The sequence below is a fragment of the Corylus avellana genome, chromosome 2 (assembly GCF_965113065.1).
Source record: "Corylus avellana chromosome 2, dhCorAvel1.hap1.2, whole genome shotgun sequence".
Lineage (NCBI taxonomy): Eukaryota > Viridiplantae > Streptophyta > Magnoliopsida > Fagales > Betulaceae > Corylus > Corylus avellana.
This window is the reverse complement of record NC_142491.1, coordinates 45,452,505-45,469,752: the sequence shown is the minus strand read 5'-3', so window position 1 is coordinate 45,469,752 and position 17,248 is coordinate 45,452,505. Positions and strand designations below refer to the sequence as shown.

The 17,248-nt window shown below is 37.6% G+C and overlaps 3 protein-coding genes and 1 long non-coding RNA gene across 4 annotated transcripts; 1 reads left to right on the top strand and 3 right to left on the bottom strand.

The window, feature by feature from the left end:
- Nucleotides 1-78: 78 nt before the first annotated feature.
- Nucleotides 79-1,877, bottom strand: LOC132185017 (isocitrate dehydrogenase [NADP]-like). Its single transcript, XM_088513946.1, has 4 exons — nt 1,310-1,877; nt 1,061-1,183; nt 893-976; nt 79-355 (listed from the first exon to the last, which is right to left on the bottom strand). The coding sequence occupies exons 1-3, from the start codon at nt 1,465-1,467 to the stop codon at nt 901-903; spliced, it is 357 nt and encodes a 118-aa protein (XP_088370072.1). The 5' UTR covers nt 1,468-1,877; the 3' UTR covers nt 79-355; nt 893-900.
- Nucleotides 1,878-2,916: 1,039 nt separating this feature from the next.
- Nucleotides 2,917-6,868, top strand: OPT6 (oligopeptide transporter 1). Its single transcript, XM_059598146.2, has 6 exons — nt 2,917-3,587; nt 4,270-4,367; nt 4,460-5,029; nt 5,546-5,804; nt 5,899-6,081; nt 6,168-6,868. The coding sequence occupies exons 1-6, from the start codon at nt 3,111-3,113 to the stop codon at nt 6,777-6,779; spliced, it is 2,199 nt and encodes a 732-aa protein (XP_059454129.1). The 5' UTR covers nt 2,917-3,110; the 3' UTR covers nt 6,780-6,868.
- LOC132184502 (uncharacterized) lies at nt 6,649-7,681 on the bottom strand. The gene is made up of 3 exons (XR_009440566.2): nt 7,636-7,681; nt 7,487-7,515; nt 6,649-6,735 (listed from the first exon to the last, which is right to left on the bottom strand). It is a non-coding gene; the product is annotated as an uncharacterized LOC132184502 (long non-coding RNA).
- Nucleotides 7,682-8,129: 448 nt separating this feature from the next.
- Nucleotides 8,130-14,745, bottom strand: LOC132167131 (U-box domain-containing protein 24). The gene is made up of 5 exons (XM_059578032.2): nt 14,528-14,745; nt 12,340-13,649; nt 11,780-12,083; nt 9,824-10,314; nt 8,130-9,532 (listed from the first exon to the last, which is right to left on the bottom strand). Exons 2-5 carry the CDS (start codon nt 13,570-13,572, stop codon nt 8,537-8,539), a joined length of 3,024 nt encoding a protein of 1,007 aa, XP_059434015.2. The 5' UTR covers nt 13,573-13,649; nt 14,528-14,745; the 3' UTR covers nt 8,130-8,536.
- Nucleotides 14,746-17,248: the final 2,503 nt, after the last annotated feature.

Sequence of the window (17,248 nt, the reverse complement as noted above, 5' to 3'; positions counted from 1 at the left end):
GAATAACAATTCCACGTAACAAATGCACTCCAATTACTTGGTGGATATTAATTCAATTTAATAAGATACTTGGGGATGTTAAAAAAGCAATTTGATAAAACCAAATTCATTTCGAGCATGCAGTCTCAAGTCTGCTATGAAAATGAGATTTAAGATGATCAAGAGTTGAGAGCTCTGTTAAAGCAATCAGAATTAGCCCCGCAAAACTCCACCACATGAAGGCACCAAATTAGAACAAAAAAAAAAAAAAAAAAAAAAACGTCCAATCCAACCCCCCAACAAATGTTTTATTGCTCCCTCATATTATATCAAGTTACCAAACGACTTCCCATTCTTCATGGTGCCTATCCACTTCCTGCAACAAAAAACCAAAACTTCATTTATTTATTCATGTTCTCATGGCTCCAAATGAATGTGAAAAATTCATAAACCAACGGAAAGAACAGCATAAAGGTGATTTCAAATTTTATAAGCCATGTACAAAAAAAAAAAAAAAAAAAATGGGGAAGAATAGACTCCTCCCCATATGCTCACCTTTTAGCAATAATAAGATTCATAAATCATAATGGGAGATGCTCCCTACTAATAAATGACATTGTGACAAAACGATTCATGCTTCTTTTAAGTATGCAAGGTGTTGCACATTAAAAACCACCAAGATGAGGAAACAAGCATCTATCTCCCAATGTTTCAGCACTACCCATACCATTTTTTTTAACCACTACCAATCTAGCAGAAAATATAAGATGGTTTAGGTCAAAGTAATTCGCCAAAGAGATTATTTCACAATTTTTATCTTTCATCAGATACAGAAGGGGGGGAAACAAATCAGAAACTGAAGTATAAACAACATTCTAGCGCATAGAATGAAACTAGTAAAATGTTTACTTACAAGCATGCTTAAAGTTTTGCTCTAAGGTTCGCCGCAACAGCATCAATGAAGTCCTCAGTATTCAGATAGTGTTCCCTAGCAAAGCTGTACCACGCATGACAGTATATCACAAACATGAAAATAGTAATAATGTTAAATAGAACGTCTACCAACTCTACACATGCTTACTTAGGTCCACGGATAATAAATGCAAGATCCTTGGTCATCTTTCCAGATTCCACAGCTCCAATACAAGCTGCTTCTAGTTTCTCAGTGAAATCCAAGAGTCTAGGATTCTCATTCAGCTTTGCCCTGTCAACCAAAACAGAGTTAGATACTCAAGCAAAATATGTTTCCTCTAATTATGAAGTTTAAAATATACATAATATGTCAAGAACCTAGTGTTGAGCCCAACTCCGCAGATCAACAAAACCATACCTGTGTGCAAGCCCTCGTGACCAAGCAAAGATTGAGGCTATGCTGTTTGTGCTGGTTTCACCTCCTTTCTGATGAACCCTATAATGCCGTGTAACAGTTCCATGGGCAGCTTCCGCTTCTATGGTCTTTCCATCTGGACAAACCTGAAACAAATCCATACTTCCAGCAAGTCAAAACTACACACATAAAGGAACAAAAAAGGTAAGAGAAAGATGGAATCATCTTTTGACCCCAATGCCTTATCTAGTGTGTTTCTACGACCTATATTTTTGTATTCACCCCAATGCTTATGCTCCTTCACTCCCAAACGCTCAAAATACAAAAACACCTCCGGACCAAGAGTAATAGTATATATGTCAGAATTTTGTAATCCATCATATATACGCCCTTCAACAAGGCCTTATGGCATTTACATCTTACCACCTAATGTTGAAATTGTGCATTTTTCTCAAATTAAAAGTTCATTATTTTTGCAGATTTACATGGTATGATGGTATGACAAGTAAACAATGTTGATCGTATCATGGATATATCTAGAATACAATTGCACCTAACAGTTAACGAAAAAAATCAGTTTGTTTTTTTTTACCTAAATAAACCATCCATACCACCGCAATACCGCTAAAACCAAGAAGTGAATCATCTCTAACTGTCATACCTTGGACAAAATTCAAGGATTTGTAGCCCCTCCAATGTAGTTCAAAAGCAGAACCCTTCCAGCTGGTGCTCGATTGGGGAAAAATGATGAGCTATATATAGTTCCTGCAACACCAAAGAAAATCCACATGCTGAATTTGGCAAGAAATTTTCAAAGCATCCTTAACAGAATATTAGTTCTTACTATCAAACTTTTGACCGTTACAACGAATTTCAAATTGCAGAAACTTTAAAAACCTACACAAATATTTTGATTTTCGATAAAGTCACTGAACAAGCCTTTTCTTTTCCTTCAATTTCTCAGCAACCAAACAAGAAATGCACTAAAGACCAGTCACCACGAGACATCAATTTGTAATAACCCAACCCAAGCATCTCTGCAAAACCTCATATCTTCAAGAACCCATACAGAAAATCACAACAAGGAAAGAAAGAGTGAGAGAGAATTACCTCATACCACATCCTTTGTTTCGTAATCCCTTCCTTTTTTGCAAAGACGTACAGAAACTCGTGTTAGAGAGAAGAGAGACAAGAGAGAAAGAGAGAAAGGCGTGAGAGAGGGAGAGAAGAGAGACAAGAGAGAAAGGCGTGAGAGAGAAGAGAGATAAGAGAGAAAGAGAGAAAGGCGTGAGAATGGGTTTGGGGAAAATTTTGGGGGGAAATGAAATGTGTGGTAGGAGGGAATGGTTTTGGGGAAAACACGGCGCCGGCGCCGGTGCCGGTGGAGAGAGAATCTGGGTGGAGGGAGAATGGGGTGGAGGGAAAATGGGTTTGGGGGGAAATTTTTTTGGGGTGGGGGGAAGACGATCGTGTTTTGTTTTGATTTTTTCTTTTTTTTTTTTTTTTTTTAAAAAAAAACAGAGGTTACGACGTGGCCTGTGCCACGTCAGCGGCGTGCGTTACTGTTCACGCACGCCGCGTAACCTGTATCATTACTCATCCTGGAATGCTGTTTGTTAGGATTCTATCTCCTCTTCTTTGAATCTCCCTCTCGGATTCCAACTCCTAAACATCTTTACTTCGAATCTCTCTCTCTCTCTCTTTCTCTCTCTCTCTCTCTCTCTCTCTATATATATATATAAAACTCAGGTATTACTGGTGGAGTATCTGAGAGGAGGAGGATTGGGTTTGCAATATTATTGAAATGGGTGAAGTATATCAAGTTGAGAAGGTGGATTCCTCGGAGGTTAACGAGGAATGTCCTATTAAACAAGTCGATCTGACAGTGCCCAAAACGGATGATCCGACCATGCCAGTGCTCACATTCAGGATGTGGGTTCTGGGTCTTACTGCATGTGTCACACTCTCCTTTGTGAACCAGTTCTTTTGGTATAGGAGGCAGCCATTATCGGTCAGTTCAATATCTGCGCAGATTGCTGTGGTGCCCATTGGGCACTTTATGGCCAAGGTGTTGCCAAAGCGTCCCTTCTTTCAGGGCACATGGTTTGAGTTCACTATGAATCCGGGGCCCTTTAATATCAAGGAACACGTTTTAATCACGATTTTTGCAAATTCGGGTGCCGGATCGGTTTATGCTGCTCATGTTTTGTCTGCAGTTAAACTCTATTATAAAAGGGCCCTCACTTTTCTTCCAGCCTTGATTGTTATGCTTACAACTCAGGTTCTTTTCCCATGTTTCTTCTTTTGATTTTGGTTGGATTCTTGTTGACTTTTCAAGAGTTAGATGAAGGCTTATTTGATTATGTGATGATTATTATTATACATGCTGAATTTTGGAATATTTGACTATTGTAATTTTTTTATGCTTTATGGGGTACTATAATTCATATATACTAACACTTCAAAAATTGAGAGTTATGTGGAAGTACCTCGAATGAATCCAAAAAAAAAAAAAAAAATCCAAATCATAAGTCTGTGGGTTAGCAGAGTGATTTTATGGAAGAATAATGCATTCATGATTGTCACTCCATAACTGTCTTGGAATTATAAGGGAGATAATCTCTGAAATCTTTTGGGCTAGTCAATTTGATGAAAAAGAAAAACTTGGGATCCTTTGGGAAGAATAATTTTGTTCATGCTATTTTTGTCCTGTTGTCCATGCCTCTTTTCATACTACTATTGCAAGGTCAAAATAAAATATTAACATTAATTTTATTACATATATTGTGATATGCTTATTAAAATGCTACTTTTGAATCTTCAAATCCTGCACATCTTTAACAATGGATAACGTATCCAACATGTGATTTCCTACATGAGTATTGTCCTTGCTGACATATAGTTACCATTGGATTACTTACAAGCAGTCTCCAATGATGTAGTTTTTCTTTTTTAAATTGTAGGTGTTAGGGTTTGGTTGGGCTGGACTTTTTCGAAAATATCTGGTTGAGCCAGGGGAAATGTGGTGGCCTTCTAATCTGGTTCAGGTCGCATTGTTCAGGTAATTTTGCATTTGAAATATTCGTTCAATAAAACAAATAGGTACACTCAAACTTTGCCAGTACCCTGAATGATATAATATCAACATTACAGGGCTCTACATGAGAAGGAAAAAAGACCTAAAGGCGGCACTACGCGCACTCAGTTCTTTCTCTTGGTCTTGATCAGTAGCTTTGCTTACTATGTGTTACCTGGCTATCTTTTCATAATGTTAACAACTGTCTCTTGGGTCTGCTGGATCTCTCCTAAGTCTGTTTTTGTCCAACAACTGGGTTCTGGCTTACAAGGCCTTGGAATTGGTTCCTTTGGGATTGATTGGGCTACGATTTCCGCTTACCTTGGGAGTCCATTAGCTAGTCCATGGTTCGCCACTGCCAACACTGCTGTTGGATTCATCTTTGTAATGTATGTGATGACACCCCTAGCTTACTGGTACAACATCTACGGTGCCAAGACTTTCCCAATATATTCTAACAGCCTTTTCACATCAAATGGTTCTGAGTACGACATTTTGAGCATCATCAACTCCAAATTTCATCTTGACCGGACTACTTATGCACAGATGGGGTCTATACATCTCAGCACATTCTTTTCCATGACTTATGGTGTTGGATTTGCTACACTTACTGCTACACTTATGCATGTTCTGCTATTCAGTGGAAGGTAATAACTGCTTGAAGCATTCCATGAAAATTTCCCACTCCTCATCAAGGGATTAAAATATATAGATAATGCACAAAAATGATCATATTTTTGCTGATAGACTATACATTCTTTTTTCATTTGAATTTTTATATATGCGTGCGCATGTAGATATGCATGTTTCTTCTTTTAAACTTCTTATGATTATTTTGCCATATGTTTTTGAGCATATTTTCTTCCTCTCTCTTTGGAGATAGTAACGAAGTTAACAGTTGAATGTGGCAAGTTTCCTCTAATGAGAATTAATTGTATTGTTTCAACATTTATTCATCCTGTTACAGTAGAAGTTCCGCTTTTTTTAGTTCAAAGTAAGCACTGGATATCTCTCCTTTAAATTTACCCCCAGTGGTTGAAGTACATATCTTCGATCTTCTTTAAATGAGTTCTTAATTGTTGATCTATGTGGTGTAACATGGCACTGTTTAAGCTCTTATAAGACTTTCTTAGAACTTAACTTCATTTGCACCCCACTTGCAGTGACATATGGAAGCAAACCAGAAGTGCCTTTAGCGGGAATGGAAAAGAAGATATACATACCAAACTTATGAAGGTGTACAAATCCGTTCCTATGTGGTGGTTTCTTGTCATTCTTGTGACGAACATTGCTCTTATAATGTTTGCTTGTGAGTATTACAACGAGTCACTTCAACTGCCTTGGTGGGGTGTGCTGCTAGCTTGTGCCATTGCCGTTTTCTACACTCTCCCAATTGGTATCATTGCTGCCACCACAAACCAGGTAAATATATTTCAAATTATAAAATTTAATCCTTTGTTAAATGGAAGTTCTGCTAAAATGTATCACTCATGTGCATCTCTTGCTGGTGAATCAGATGCCAGGTTTGAACATTATAACAGAATACATTATCGGATACATGTACCCAGAGCGCCCTGTTGCTAACATGTGCTTCAAGGTGTATGGATACATCAGCATGACCCAAGCTCTAACCTTTCTGGCAGACTTTAAGCTTGGCCACTACATGAAGATTCCACCAAGGTCAATGTTCATGGCACAGGTCAGTTTTGTTTTCTGTCTCAAATTCATATATAAGAGCACAGTATAGCACTAAAATATTCAAAAGCTAAAATCGTGACATTGCAGGTGGTTGGAACTATCGTTTCGGTAATTGTATACACGGGAACTGCATGGTGGCTGATGGAAAGCATCCCACACCTTTGTGATACCTCCCTGCTACCAAAGGGCAGCCCCTGGACTTGCCCGATGGACCGTGTCTTCTTCGATGCATCCGTCATCTGGGGACTTGTCGGACCCCGTAGAATCTTTGGCAACCTAGGCGAATACGGGAATGTCAATTGGTTCTTTCTTGGTGGAGCAATTGCCCCTCTCCTAGTCTGGCTTGCACACAAGGCATTCCCTAACCAAAATTGGATTCGCATGATTCACATGCCTGTTTTGTTGGGTGCTACGTCAATGATGCCCCCAGCTAGTGCCGTAAACTACACTAGTTGGATCATCGTAGGGTTTCTCTCCGGATTTGTGTTCTTTAGGTACCGGCCAGAATGGTGGAAGCGCTACAATTATGTCCTTTCTGGTGGTCTTGATGCTGGAACTGCTTTCATGACGTTGTTGCTGTTTGTTTCCATGGGATCCACCGGAATTAGCTGGTGGGGAAACGATGTTGATGGGTGCCCCTTAGCTTCTTGCCCAACTGCAAAAGGAGTCATGGTTCAAGGTTGCCCAGTTGTCTCTTAAAACTCGTATGTTTTTCCTATATTTTTCAGGTTGTATGGAACCACTCTCTCATAACTTCATGCTTGTAAATAGATTTCAATATTTCTTTTGGTATTTATTTTGGGATTTAGATCCCCTCATATTTTATAAAATATGAGATTTTTATATTCTAAAATTTTAGCCATCCATTTCATCTAACGATTTAAACAAATGCAGAAATTTGTGTTACTGAAGCAAGTGGGATTTGACATATTAAAAATTAAAATTAATTACCTCAGTAACACACAAATTTTTGTATTTGTTTAGACCATTAGATGAAATAGAGGGTTCAAATTTTAGAATATGAGAATCTCATATTTAAAAAAAATACGAAGGGATCTCAATCTTTTGCTTTGGGTTTAGATGATGCTGTTTGTGCTTTTCAAAATAATGATGCCATTATCATTCATTATAACAGTTTAGTTGCATTGCCCCTAGTGGTAGACAATCAAATAAAACAGTAAAAAGACTGTTCACAAAAAATCATTTAATCCATCAAACTACTTTTCCTCTCAGATGGAAACGCAATACAGCTTCACTAGTTTGCTCAAGCGATTAGTACTTTCTTCAACTACTTTAGTGAAATGGCTGCATTATGCTTTGTCAAAGCCGCCACATAAAGCAGTGAGCGGACTGGCACTAATATAATGCTAGCTTCGATTGAGTAGATGGAAATTGAGTAGTCTAACCTGTTTAATCAGGGTTGATGGTTACGAATCTGAAACACGAATCCAACATATGAACTTAGCGGATTAGGATCGAGGGTTTGACTTGTTTAATTAAACCGATTGAATTAAGACTAATCTAATAAATCTGCACCCAGAGCATTGTCTCTCACCTGGGCAAAGCATGAAGAAGGCACAGACTCATTTGAAGGCTTGAGAACCCCTTTGCATCAGCAATCTTCTACACATGCACGCGCTTCTATGAATTGGCAGAAGAAACCTTTTCTCGCTCTACCCTTTTTCAAAAGGAACCTCGTTAAACGACATGGGAAGACCACTTTATTAAATCTTATCTCTACCTTCCCTTACATTCATTTCAGTCCAAGTTGTTGGGTTGAGATAAGATTACGTTGACAAAGTCACGCTTGACGGCTAGAGCCAAAAGCCCTTTACACCAATGCCTATTTAAGGAATTTTAAAGGCTCTAAATATCTTTTTATCAATTTTGCATAGAAATTCCTGTTCACTTCTATTTTTTATTGCTAACAGAAATATTTTTTATTTGGGCTTCTTTAAATAATTATACACTGTATTCATGGTCCAAATACATTTGCTCGGAGAGGCAGATAAATAGGCCGCGAATGGAGAACAGAAATTTGCCCGGAAATTTTAGTATGATTATGAAAGAATTTATAATGAAAGCTTTGCTCACCTCTTTATACATCCTAAAAGAAAACTTCAATCATATTTTCTGACTACAACATGTCAACATACAACAAGAAAAGGGGGAGGGGAGTGGCGAATTTGTCCTCTCTTTCAAAAAATTGATCTGATTCAGAACCACAAAAATCTATTCTTATATGCATGTTCAGCAGCTTCTACACCTTAAATCTATTTAATTTCCGTGAGTAACTTTTGTGCAGCCTTCTGTAATGGTTGAGTAAAAAAGAATTACAGGAATATACTTCGCCATTTTTCTAGTTGTAATCGTCCTAGCTTAGATTGCATTCTACTGAGGACTGATGAACATCATATGCTTCTCCATTCACGGGCTATTGCAAATGAACAATGCCATCACCCAAAATAGGAAGACTGTTGACCAAGTAGATTCAACTGAACAAGTACCTTGGCAGCAAGAGATTTCAAATGGCTATTTTTCTTCTGAGCAATTTCCACCAATGACATCTGTGCTGAACTTCCATATTTTTGCTTTAACTCATCCAGCCGAAAAATTCTTTCTAAAGCAATTAGAGTTTTCTCCTGCAGTCTATCAGAAGGTGAACCCAATAACTTTATAATTGGAAGAATGGCATTTGCTTCTGCTAGCGCTTTAATGCCGCTCCGTCTTTCACCATCTATCAAAGTCAATAGTGCATCTAAAGAAGCTTCACAGGACCCAAGTTCGGACTCCCCAAGCATCCTTACCAGAGGTTCCAAAGCATTAGCCTCAAAAATGCAAAAAGAAGACTCAACTGTACACATGCCTAAGTGTGCAGGGCAGCCAGTATCAGGTGCAGCCGAGCAACACTGGAAGATCCCATGCCTCTTTATTGGCATGCTCAAGCCAAAGGAACTTTCTGAAAACTGCTTGAGTGCAATGGCTGCATTTTGTTTTGTCAAGGCAGTTCCAGATACCAGAAACTGAACAAGTACAGGGATAATGCCAGCGTCAGCTACTCTCTTCTGCCATTCCTGATTTGTTGAGACAGTAAAACGGCAAATAGCTCCAACAGCATTCTCTGTTACCTGCCTATTCTGTAAGGCATATGTACTTCCATCAGTGAGACATCCAAAAATGGTTTCAACTGCCCCTGCGTCTACAAGCCACTGATTGAGTTGTCTCTCCTTAGGAAGGTTAGAGATAATACCCATTGCAGCAGCAATCTCTTCTACATCATTAGAAGTTTTGATGATCCTGAGCAAAGTCTCAGTGCATCTCTGACCCACATGCTCCAAAAAGGTGCTTTCATCACCATCTTCTGTCAAGCAAAGGAATAGCTTCACAGCATTTGCCCGTACAATAGGGTTATCAGCCTCGCATAATTGAACCAATACTTGAACAGCAGAGAGCTGGGAATTACATAGACATTCCAGTTAGTGATTGCTTCCAATAAATCGCTTCAGTTAGAGATTCTAAAGTCAATAAAAAAGGATAAGAGATGTTCCATCTGGGAGGGTTAAGGGTAAAAATTCCTTAAATTCTAGTAGGGACCACTATACAAATGGGAAGACACGAGACATCAATATACGTACAATAAAATTTTAGTCCAACAAAAATAGTGATCATGTTTGAGCTGTATTTTGTTATGATGGTTTTTTCATTTTCCAATAGAATCCTAGGGATTTAACAAGGATTTTTACCTGCCTCAACTTCAACCTGATGTTAAAACCAGATGGAGATTGGCACATTGCGTGAAAGCTTTGGAGAATGCTTCTTTGTATGTCTGGTCCTGTTAAGGATATAAGTGAAAAAAGCTTAAAAATATCCTCCTCAGATTCCAACAAGAAAACCTGCTCCTTATCAGCTTCTTGGAGAGTGGTAGATGTTGCAAGGTGCATGATTGTGGCAGCTACCTGCTCACGCAAAGTTGGTGATGATAAACTGTGACGATACAGAAGTTCAAATAGTGGCCCAACTGCACCTTCTCTGATCATCTGGAGGCCATTTTCTGGTACATTAGAGAGGTGCAGAAGAGCTTTAACGGCCACTTTCTTCATCTCTAAATCACCATTTGAGAGCAATTGAAGAAGTGGCCTCAACGCCCCATCTTTCAATATGGACAATTTGTTGTGATCAGTCAATTCAATTTCTGACAAAGTTTTAACCATGATCATTCTAACATTTTCTGGTCCTGCATCAAGGCAGTAGTCATTACATATCATAACTAGGTAGTAAGAACTTTATACACTTTCCTGCTTACAATATACAAGTTAAGTCAGATACCACAGGTTGTATGGATGGATATTCAAACTCATACAGACATTTGCGTATTGTAAATTCAAAGTCCACATAAAGCTTGACTCTAATGTCGGGCCAAACTACTGTCTATGTGTGAATTAAACTAATAACTCAATCAATATGTGTGAATTAAACTAATAATTCAAGCAACAAGTAGAAGAAATATCACACACAAGCAATTACTCAAACACCAAGAGAGCAACACAAAAACACGCAAAATTTACATGAAAAACACTACAGTATAGAAAGAAATACCATGGGGCAAATCCGATCAATCTACGATAATAAAATGAAGAATACAACACTCAAGTTTATGCCCACAACTTGAGGTCACAAAAAATTGGGAAAATACAACAATATCAACTCTTTAGGAAAAAATATAATCTCACCACAAACCACCTTAGTCTGGAAAAAACAACATTGCAGCGAGATTCCTAGTATTATTCATTCTCCAGAAGATTCCTGTGTCCAGCTAGCATACCACAATAACGACAACTGTTTTGTATTTTTTCTATATATTGTTTTGCATTCTTTCCATATATTATGTATTCTTTAGAGAAATGATAAAAATCATTCTCCATCCCATATTTCACCCATCTCCATATAGTGAATGGGTGAATCCACCACTAAATTTTTGTGAGACCCACATGAGTCTACAAATCCAATAGTGGATCCATTAGATTTGCAAAAATAAATGGATGAGAGAATGGTGTGTAATATGCCTCGATTCTTTATGTTTTGAATTCTTTCCTATTTTTCTGTTCTCTAACAACTTTTGTATGTATAGACATACTGGTGGTCAACATTTTCAGCCAAAATTGTCATGTTCAACTTCCGAATAAAAAAGCCTACATGGAAGGACATCTTGCCAAAACAAATAGGAAACAACAAGTTTGGCCCTACTATTCCCACCCTTCACTCTCTTCAGCCTGCATTTTAATTTGTGTCTTTTCTCCTTATCTCTCATGGACCTTTTGTGATCTGATTTACATGTATATTAAGTTTTATACTGGCTTAAAGAAAAATTAAATAAATAAAGTGGGATTTAGGAGTATCTTCTTTCATTTGTATTCCTTGCTCATCCAAGTCACTTCATAGAGTTAATTGAAGAAAATGGTTCTAGATGATGACATATAATGAGTTCAAAGTTCAGAAATGTGGCATATCCTTAGTCGGTATTTTTACTGGAAGGAAAAAGATCATCGAGACTATTACTCAATGTTAAACATTAAACTAGTTTTGAATTTGAACTTTTTCTGAGAAAATAATTGCATCAACTCACAAAGAAATTAATGCTAGTCAAACTTTAAGCTATACAAGTAACGCATCTAATGATCTGATCAGAATTCCCAGCATACCTGAAGAAAGACGCTGCAACAAAGGTTTAAAATGATTTGCCTTTGCCATCTGTATAACGTTCTGATCAAGAACATACAAGTTCTCCAGAAGCTCTTGGGCATCATTGGAAGCTTGAATATCATCACTGCCTAAATTGGTCACCAAGAGAAGTATGCAGCCCTGAACTGCTCCAAGAGAATCTCGTATGCCATTATTTCTAGACAGTTCCAATAACAACTGCAATGCCAACTTAATTTCACCAATTTGGCGTGCAAGTAAGTGAACTATGGATTCAAGTGCATTCTCCACTTTCGCAATTCTTTCCTGCCAGAAGAGGATGATTAATTTAAACAGTAAAAGTGTCCCTCTCATCCACAACTAATAGAAACAAGGAGATAAGCTCATCTCCATTGTAAAAACGCTATGTACAGAAAGCAGCACTCTAAACCCGACATATTGAAGCATTTCAAACCAAATCCATGCATGTCTATATCATATCCAGATAAATTACTATAGCATGAGGAATAAATTAATCTGTTTAGCCCCATTAACCACAAAAGAAACTGGAGTTTGAAGGTACCTTATTGTCTTCACTATCTTTTGCAAGCATAAATAAGATGAAGAGAGCTTGAGTTCTTATTTCACGATTATTGGCACTGAGAAGTCCAATTAGAACTGGAATGTAGCCCTCCATTGTCATCCACTCCCGGTGTAACTCTCTTTGTATGCAAATATCTCGCAGTTTGCATAAGGGTTGAAGCATTTCTTGCTCTTCACTTGACTGGAGTCTGGGTTTGATAGAGGCAATGGTAATGATGGTGTTCCTGTTCTTCCATTCTTCAATTGATTGTCGAAGACTTTTGTTGGGCCGGAGAACCGAAGTGTCCAAGGGGATGTGGGTCGAGGGACAAAGATCATTCCCTTGAGCAAACCACTTCTCTATGGCACTCCTCTCAAATGTCCGACCAGATGAAGCTTCCACGGGGTCAACCATAACATCCATATTGATGGGGCAATAAAATGAATGCAGAGGTTCCAATGGTTTTCGACCTAAAGAGTTCCTCTTTTCAAAATATTCCTTCTCCCTGTCCTCGGGAGGTGTTGTGACATCAGTCTTTTCAAGCAATGCAATGATCTGTTCCATTTGTAAAGCTTCTGGGAAGTCATTGTGCAGTGTGGCATCTTCTCTTTCCCTTTTGAATTCTTCAAATTCTTTCTTCAGTTCAGACTGCTCAGTGGATATCCCAACAGCCTCAGCAATTTGAAGTAACAAGTTATTTGCGTATGATCGATCACCATTCCTCTCTTGTATCCCTAACTGAATCTTTGCCAAAATTTCTTCCTCGGTTACAGCTGCCCGATACTCAGAATCCAGCATATCCTTGGTGAGCTTGCTAACCTGGCTTTTTATACCTGACGAAACGTCCAAAGAGGCCAAAGGGATGAGGCTTACCGCTCGACTAATATCTTTTGTACTGTCCTCTAAAAGTTTAACAATCTTCCTGCAATTGATTAAGAGATAAACCTTGTTTCTGTTTCTGCAGTCAAGTGCTAGCTGCTTAGCAACTTTAATCTCTCGGTTAAGAACCTCCAGAGCATTTTCTAAGCCCTTGGAGTGGTCTATGTTTAGCTCCGACAATTCTTTTAAGATAAATGCAATCCTGTCCAAATAAGTCGAGAATTTCAAGAAATTCTCCTTCTGAATGACGACTTCCTTGGCAGCATGTACAGTATCAAATATGGGAAGGACAGTCTGGGAGAGTACCTCAGATAATGGAACCACTGAGGTACTAATAATCACGTCCTTCGACATCTCTTTACTCGGAGAAAAACTTATAAACAATGCTAATCAGCTCCATTAACCACATAACAACCACGAAATACAGATGCCTGCCCAAATTAGTTGGAAAACAAGACACATACCCAATTAAACCCGGTTACAGTGCCTATATTATTTCGACTTATAAAAAGAAAGAATCAATTAGATGCTATTAATTGTCAATGACCTACGACTTGTGATGATATAGATTAAACAGATAAAACTACAGCAACCGTTATACGCAGATGAGATTACCTATCTATGGTTGCTGAGTAGTATTGCGGAAATATAAGAAAACAAAAAATTAAATTTCATGTCCTATGTGTTGTAATGTCCTATTTGTTCTATTTTTTGCTCAGCAAACTAAACCAGGCCAACTGAGTAAACATTCTATTATTATCAGGTCCAAGAAAATAAAAAGAAATAGAATCTTAGAGATTCAATTTCTTTTCTTTATCAGCAACCAAACATGTAAGTTAGAACCACTAAATCACTATTTATCCCAAAAGCTTAAGCTTAGAGGAAATGATTGATTCAATCATTTAATTATTATTCGAAGAGGAGCCAATCAAAAGAACGACAAAAATTAAGGGTGGTCAAACCACCATAAGCGTGATGAGCAAAAAGGAAAAATGAAGCTTAGAAAAATACCCTATCTAAATTCCAATATATTTCTTCATGTTATATACTTATATTCCGTTTGGTTACTGAGAAAATGCAGGAAAATAAAAAATCAAATAGACTCATATCCCAAAGCATCATTACGCTGACTAAGCTGAGTGTTCATTGTTTAGAAACCAAAACAACATACAGAATAAATTCTAATATTTCACTCTGTTTTAATTTTCCTCATTCTTCCCAGCAATACAGAGTGAAATCATATATTGCTTAACAAAATTCAACAATCCAAATTCCAAATTATGCAAATGGTAGAGAGAGAGAGATCGACCTGACGCAGGAGTCAACGAGTCTCCATGTTTCGGTAGGTTTCCCAGGAAATAAGCAAAACTTTCGCGGGAAATGTACCCGTTTGGCTCCTGAGAAAAATGAGAATAAAATGCTACTTTTCTAAGAAAGTGAGGAAATTTAAAAGTCTTTTCTTGTCTTTTGAGTTCCGTCTCCCACTCGGTCTTGTTGAACATGCCGGCTACAGTGGACGTGACGGTACCGTTTTCGGAAAATACAGTGATTATCGACTAAAAAAAAGAAAGAAAATACTGGCTATAGAATAGTCTTGAACCAACTGTGCTACGGCTCAGTATGGTGATTAATGTACACAGCCTTTTTTTTTTTCCGCCGCGTCATCTCTATGCGTATAATTAGTCTTAGTGTCCACGTGGTGGAGTTCTGACCAGGTAGTGCACAAAGGACGGTACTCTGACGGAGTACCGTGCTTGGACCCGCAAGTCTTGAGAACTTAAGGTGAAAATGGCGCCAATCTAACGGTTAAAAACATTAATAGGCTTATTTGAACATGGCAGTGCCGTATCCATGTTAATAATTGCACGTTCTCTTCTATTTTTATTTCGTTATACTTTTGCTTTTTAATACTTAGGTTTTTAGGCTTTTACGTTTTTATTTTATTTTTTTCTTCTAGGTCTCAATTCGTATCACAGATAGTACATAATTTATGAGTAAATACCAGTTTAGCACTTTCATCATTATTATGTCAGCAAAACTAACGAACTACAATAAAGGTGGTTTCAGCCACCCTCTTCGACCAATCTGGTTGTAGTTCAACCACTCCTATAACTTATGGGGGTGACTCGGCTACCCCCAAGGCTTTTGAGAGTGCTTTGGCCGTCCCTTTTTGGCCATTAAGGACTTTAGAAGTGGTTTGACCAACCCCAAACAGGCCACATAGGTGACCGAAACCACCCTTATAGCAATCCATTAATTTGTTTGGCCGAATGGTGACAGAGATATTAAACTGGTATTTACCCATAAGTCAAATACCATCTATGATACAAATTGAAACTTATATAAAAAAAAAAAATTAAAAAAAAAGGTGAAATCTTAAGTACTAGAAAGGTAATAACCTTTTTTTCTTATTGAACTTTTTGTTTCATTCAAGCTGTGGCAAATCTAAAAGGTTATCTTTTGAATTACCAAAAAATAAGAAAGTTATATCTCTCTTTCAATAATCGAATGGTATTTCTCATCCCCTCAAAAAGAAATTTTCAGGTTTGATTCTTTATAGATAGATGGAAGGTTGTAGGGGTGAGTATAAGTGAAATCGGTAGCGGTAGAGGGATTTTTGCCCACCATTCCGTTAGAGTCAATAAAGTTGGTAATTTTACTTCCTTTATCTCGACCGTCACCGTCACTGCCGTCTGCCAAGTTGGTGGCGGTGACAGTTCGTAGGCGATGACCGTTGGGCTTTTTTTTGGGCCATTTTTTTGCCAAGGTCCATCCTTCCATAAAACTTTTGGGTAAAAATTTGTTGGTGTCCAGTCCACTGCCCCAATTAGCTTAGCTATAGGGCCAAAAACGTATTATAAGGTCCTGAGATCAGAATACCTTTCGCACTATGAGCCAATTTGTTGACTGTTTACTTTTCCTTGAAAGATTTGGGCACCAATTAGCTTAGCTATAGGGCAGAAAACGTATTATAAGGTCCTGATATCAGAATACCTTTCGCACTATATATGAGCCAATTTGTTGACTGTTTACTTTTCCTTGAAAGATTTGGGCATCAATTAAATTTACAGTGACCCATTTCCACACGCTCCCACAAAGCATTACTGTCTTCTCAAGTAAAACTGGAATAATATTCTAGGAGACAATTCAGACAAGAATGGAAGAAGACAGACAGAAACATTAGTTGAAACTTTCAAGGCGGCACTATAGGGATTGTGAATTCAATTTTCCAGAAGACTGGTTCAACTTTCAAGTAATTCTACAAATTCCTTATTTTTGTGTTTCTTAAAAAAATGATATAACTCTTAAACTGTTAAGGGATATTGATACTTCAAAGACTTAAGATTTTTTTTGTGATTGAAATGAAAAAGAACATAAGGGATGAGAATTGTTTCAAATCTTAAACAGTTAAACAGGTAATTAAACAATTAACACAGTAATGACTACACACAGGTAGTCTCAAAAACAATAATTAGCCCATAAAGGTCAACACAACTGTCAACTGCACAAAACAAAACAACTAAATCGAAAGTTCGAAGCCAATCACCATTCCATGAGCCACCAACAAATTACTGATCCTTCAATTTAATCCCTTCAATATATAGCCAAATAAATCAAAATATAAACATAGTGATCAATCAAAAATATAAGGTGTATACGGCTACGGGTCTCAACTATTATGCTTAATCCAATATTTAAGCCTCAGCTTTCGAGTTTTGGGCCTTTTTCTTCTTTTGGCTCATACAAACATTCATAATAAGCGCTGCAACTTTGGTGTAGCGTGATGTAGTGGACCGTTAAACAAATCAACACACAATTCATTATTCTTTCAAAACTAAGAATAAAATTTTTTTAAAAAAAAAAGTACGAAAGTGTTTCTTTTCTGAAAACCAATGAATAATGAAAAAAAAAAAAAAAAAAACTGCGGCTACAATTGCCCATAACAAGTATTTACAATAATCAAACTCTCAAACCTACTAAAACATTGAAATAAGATCAATTTGGCCATCTCTCTCAATCTTGTTCGGGC

Coding starts and splice junctions, on each gene's coding strand:
- LOC132185017 (XM_088513946.1), bottom strand. CDS start 1,467: ATGGATTTGTTTCAGGTTTGTCCAGATGGAAAGACCATAGAAGCGGAA. Junction 1,184..1,309: donor TCACGAGGGCTTGCACACAG/GTATGGTTTTGT, acceptor TTTGGTTGACAG/GGCAAAGCTGAATGAGAATC. Junction 977..1,060: donor TTTATTATCCGTGGACCTAA/GTAAGCATGTGT, acceptor TGCGTGGTACAG/CTTTGCTAGGGAACACTATC.
- OPT6 (XM_059598146.2), top strand. CDS start 3,111: ATGGGTGAAGTATATCAAGTTGAGAAGGTGGATTCCTCGGAGGTTAAC. Junction 3,588..4,269: donor TTGTTATGCTTACAACTCAG/GTTCTTTTCCCA, acceptor TTTAAATTGTAG/GTGTTAGGGTTTGGTTGGGC. Junction 6,082..6,167: donor GGTCAATGTTCATGGCACAG/GTCAGTTTTGTT, acceptor GTGACATTGCAG/GTGGTTGGAACTATCGTTTC.
- LOC132167131 (XM_059578032.2), bottom strand. CDS start 13,572: ATGTCGAAGGACGTGATTATTAGTACCTCAGTGGTTCCATTATCTGAG. Junction 12,084..12,339: donor AAGATAGTGAAGACAATAAG/GTACCTTCAAAC, acceptor CTCTTCTGGCAG/GAAAGAATTGCGAAAGTGGA. Junction 10,315..11,779: donor GTTGCAGCGTCTTTCTTCAG/GTATGCTGGGAA, acceptor GCCTTGATGCAG/GACCAGAAAATGTTAGAATG.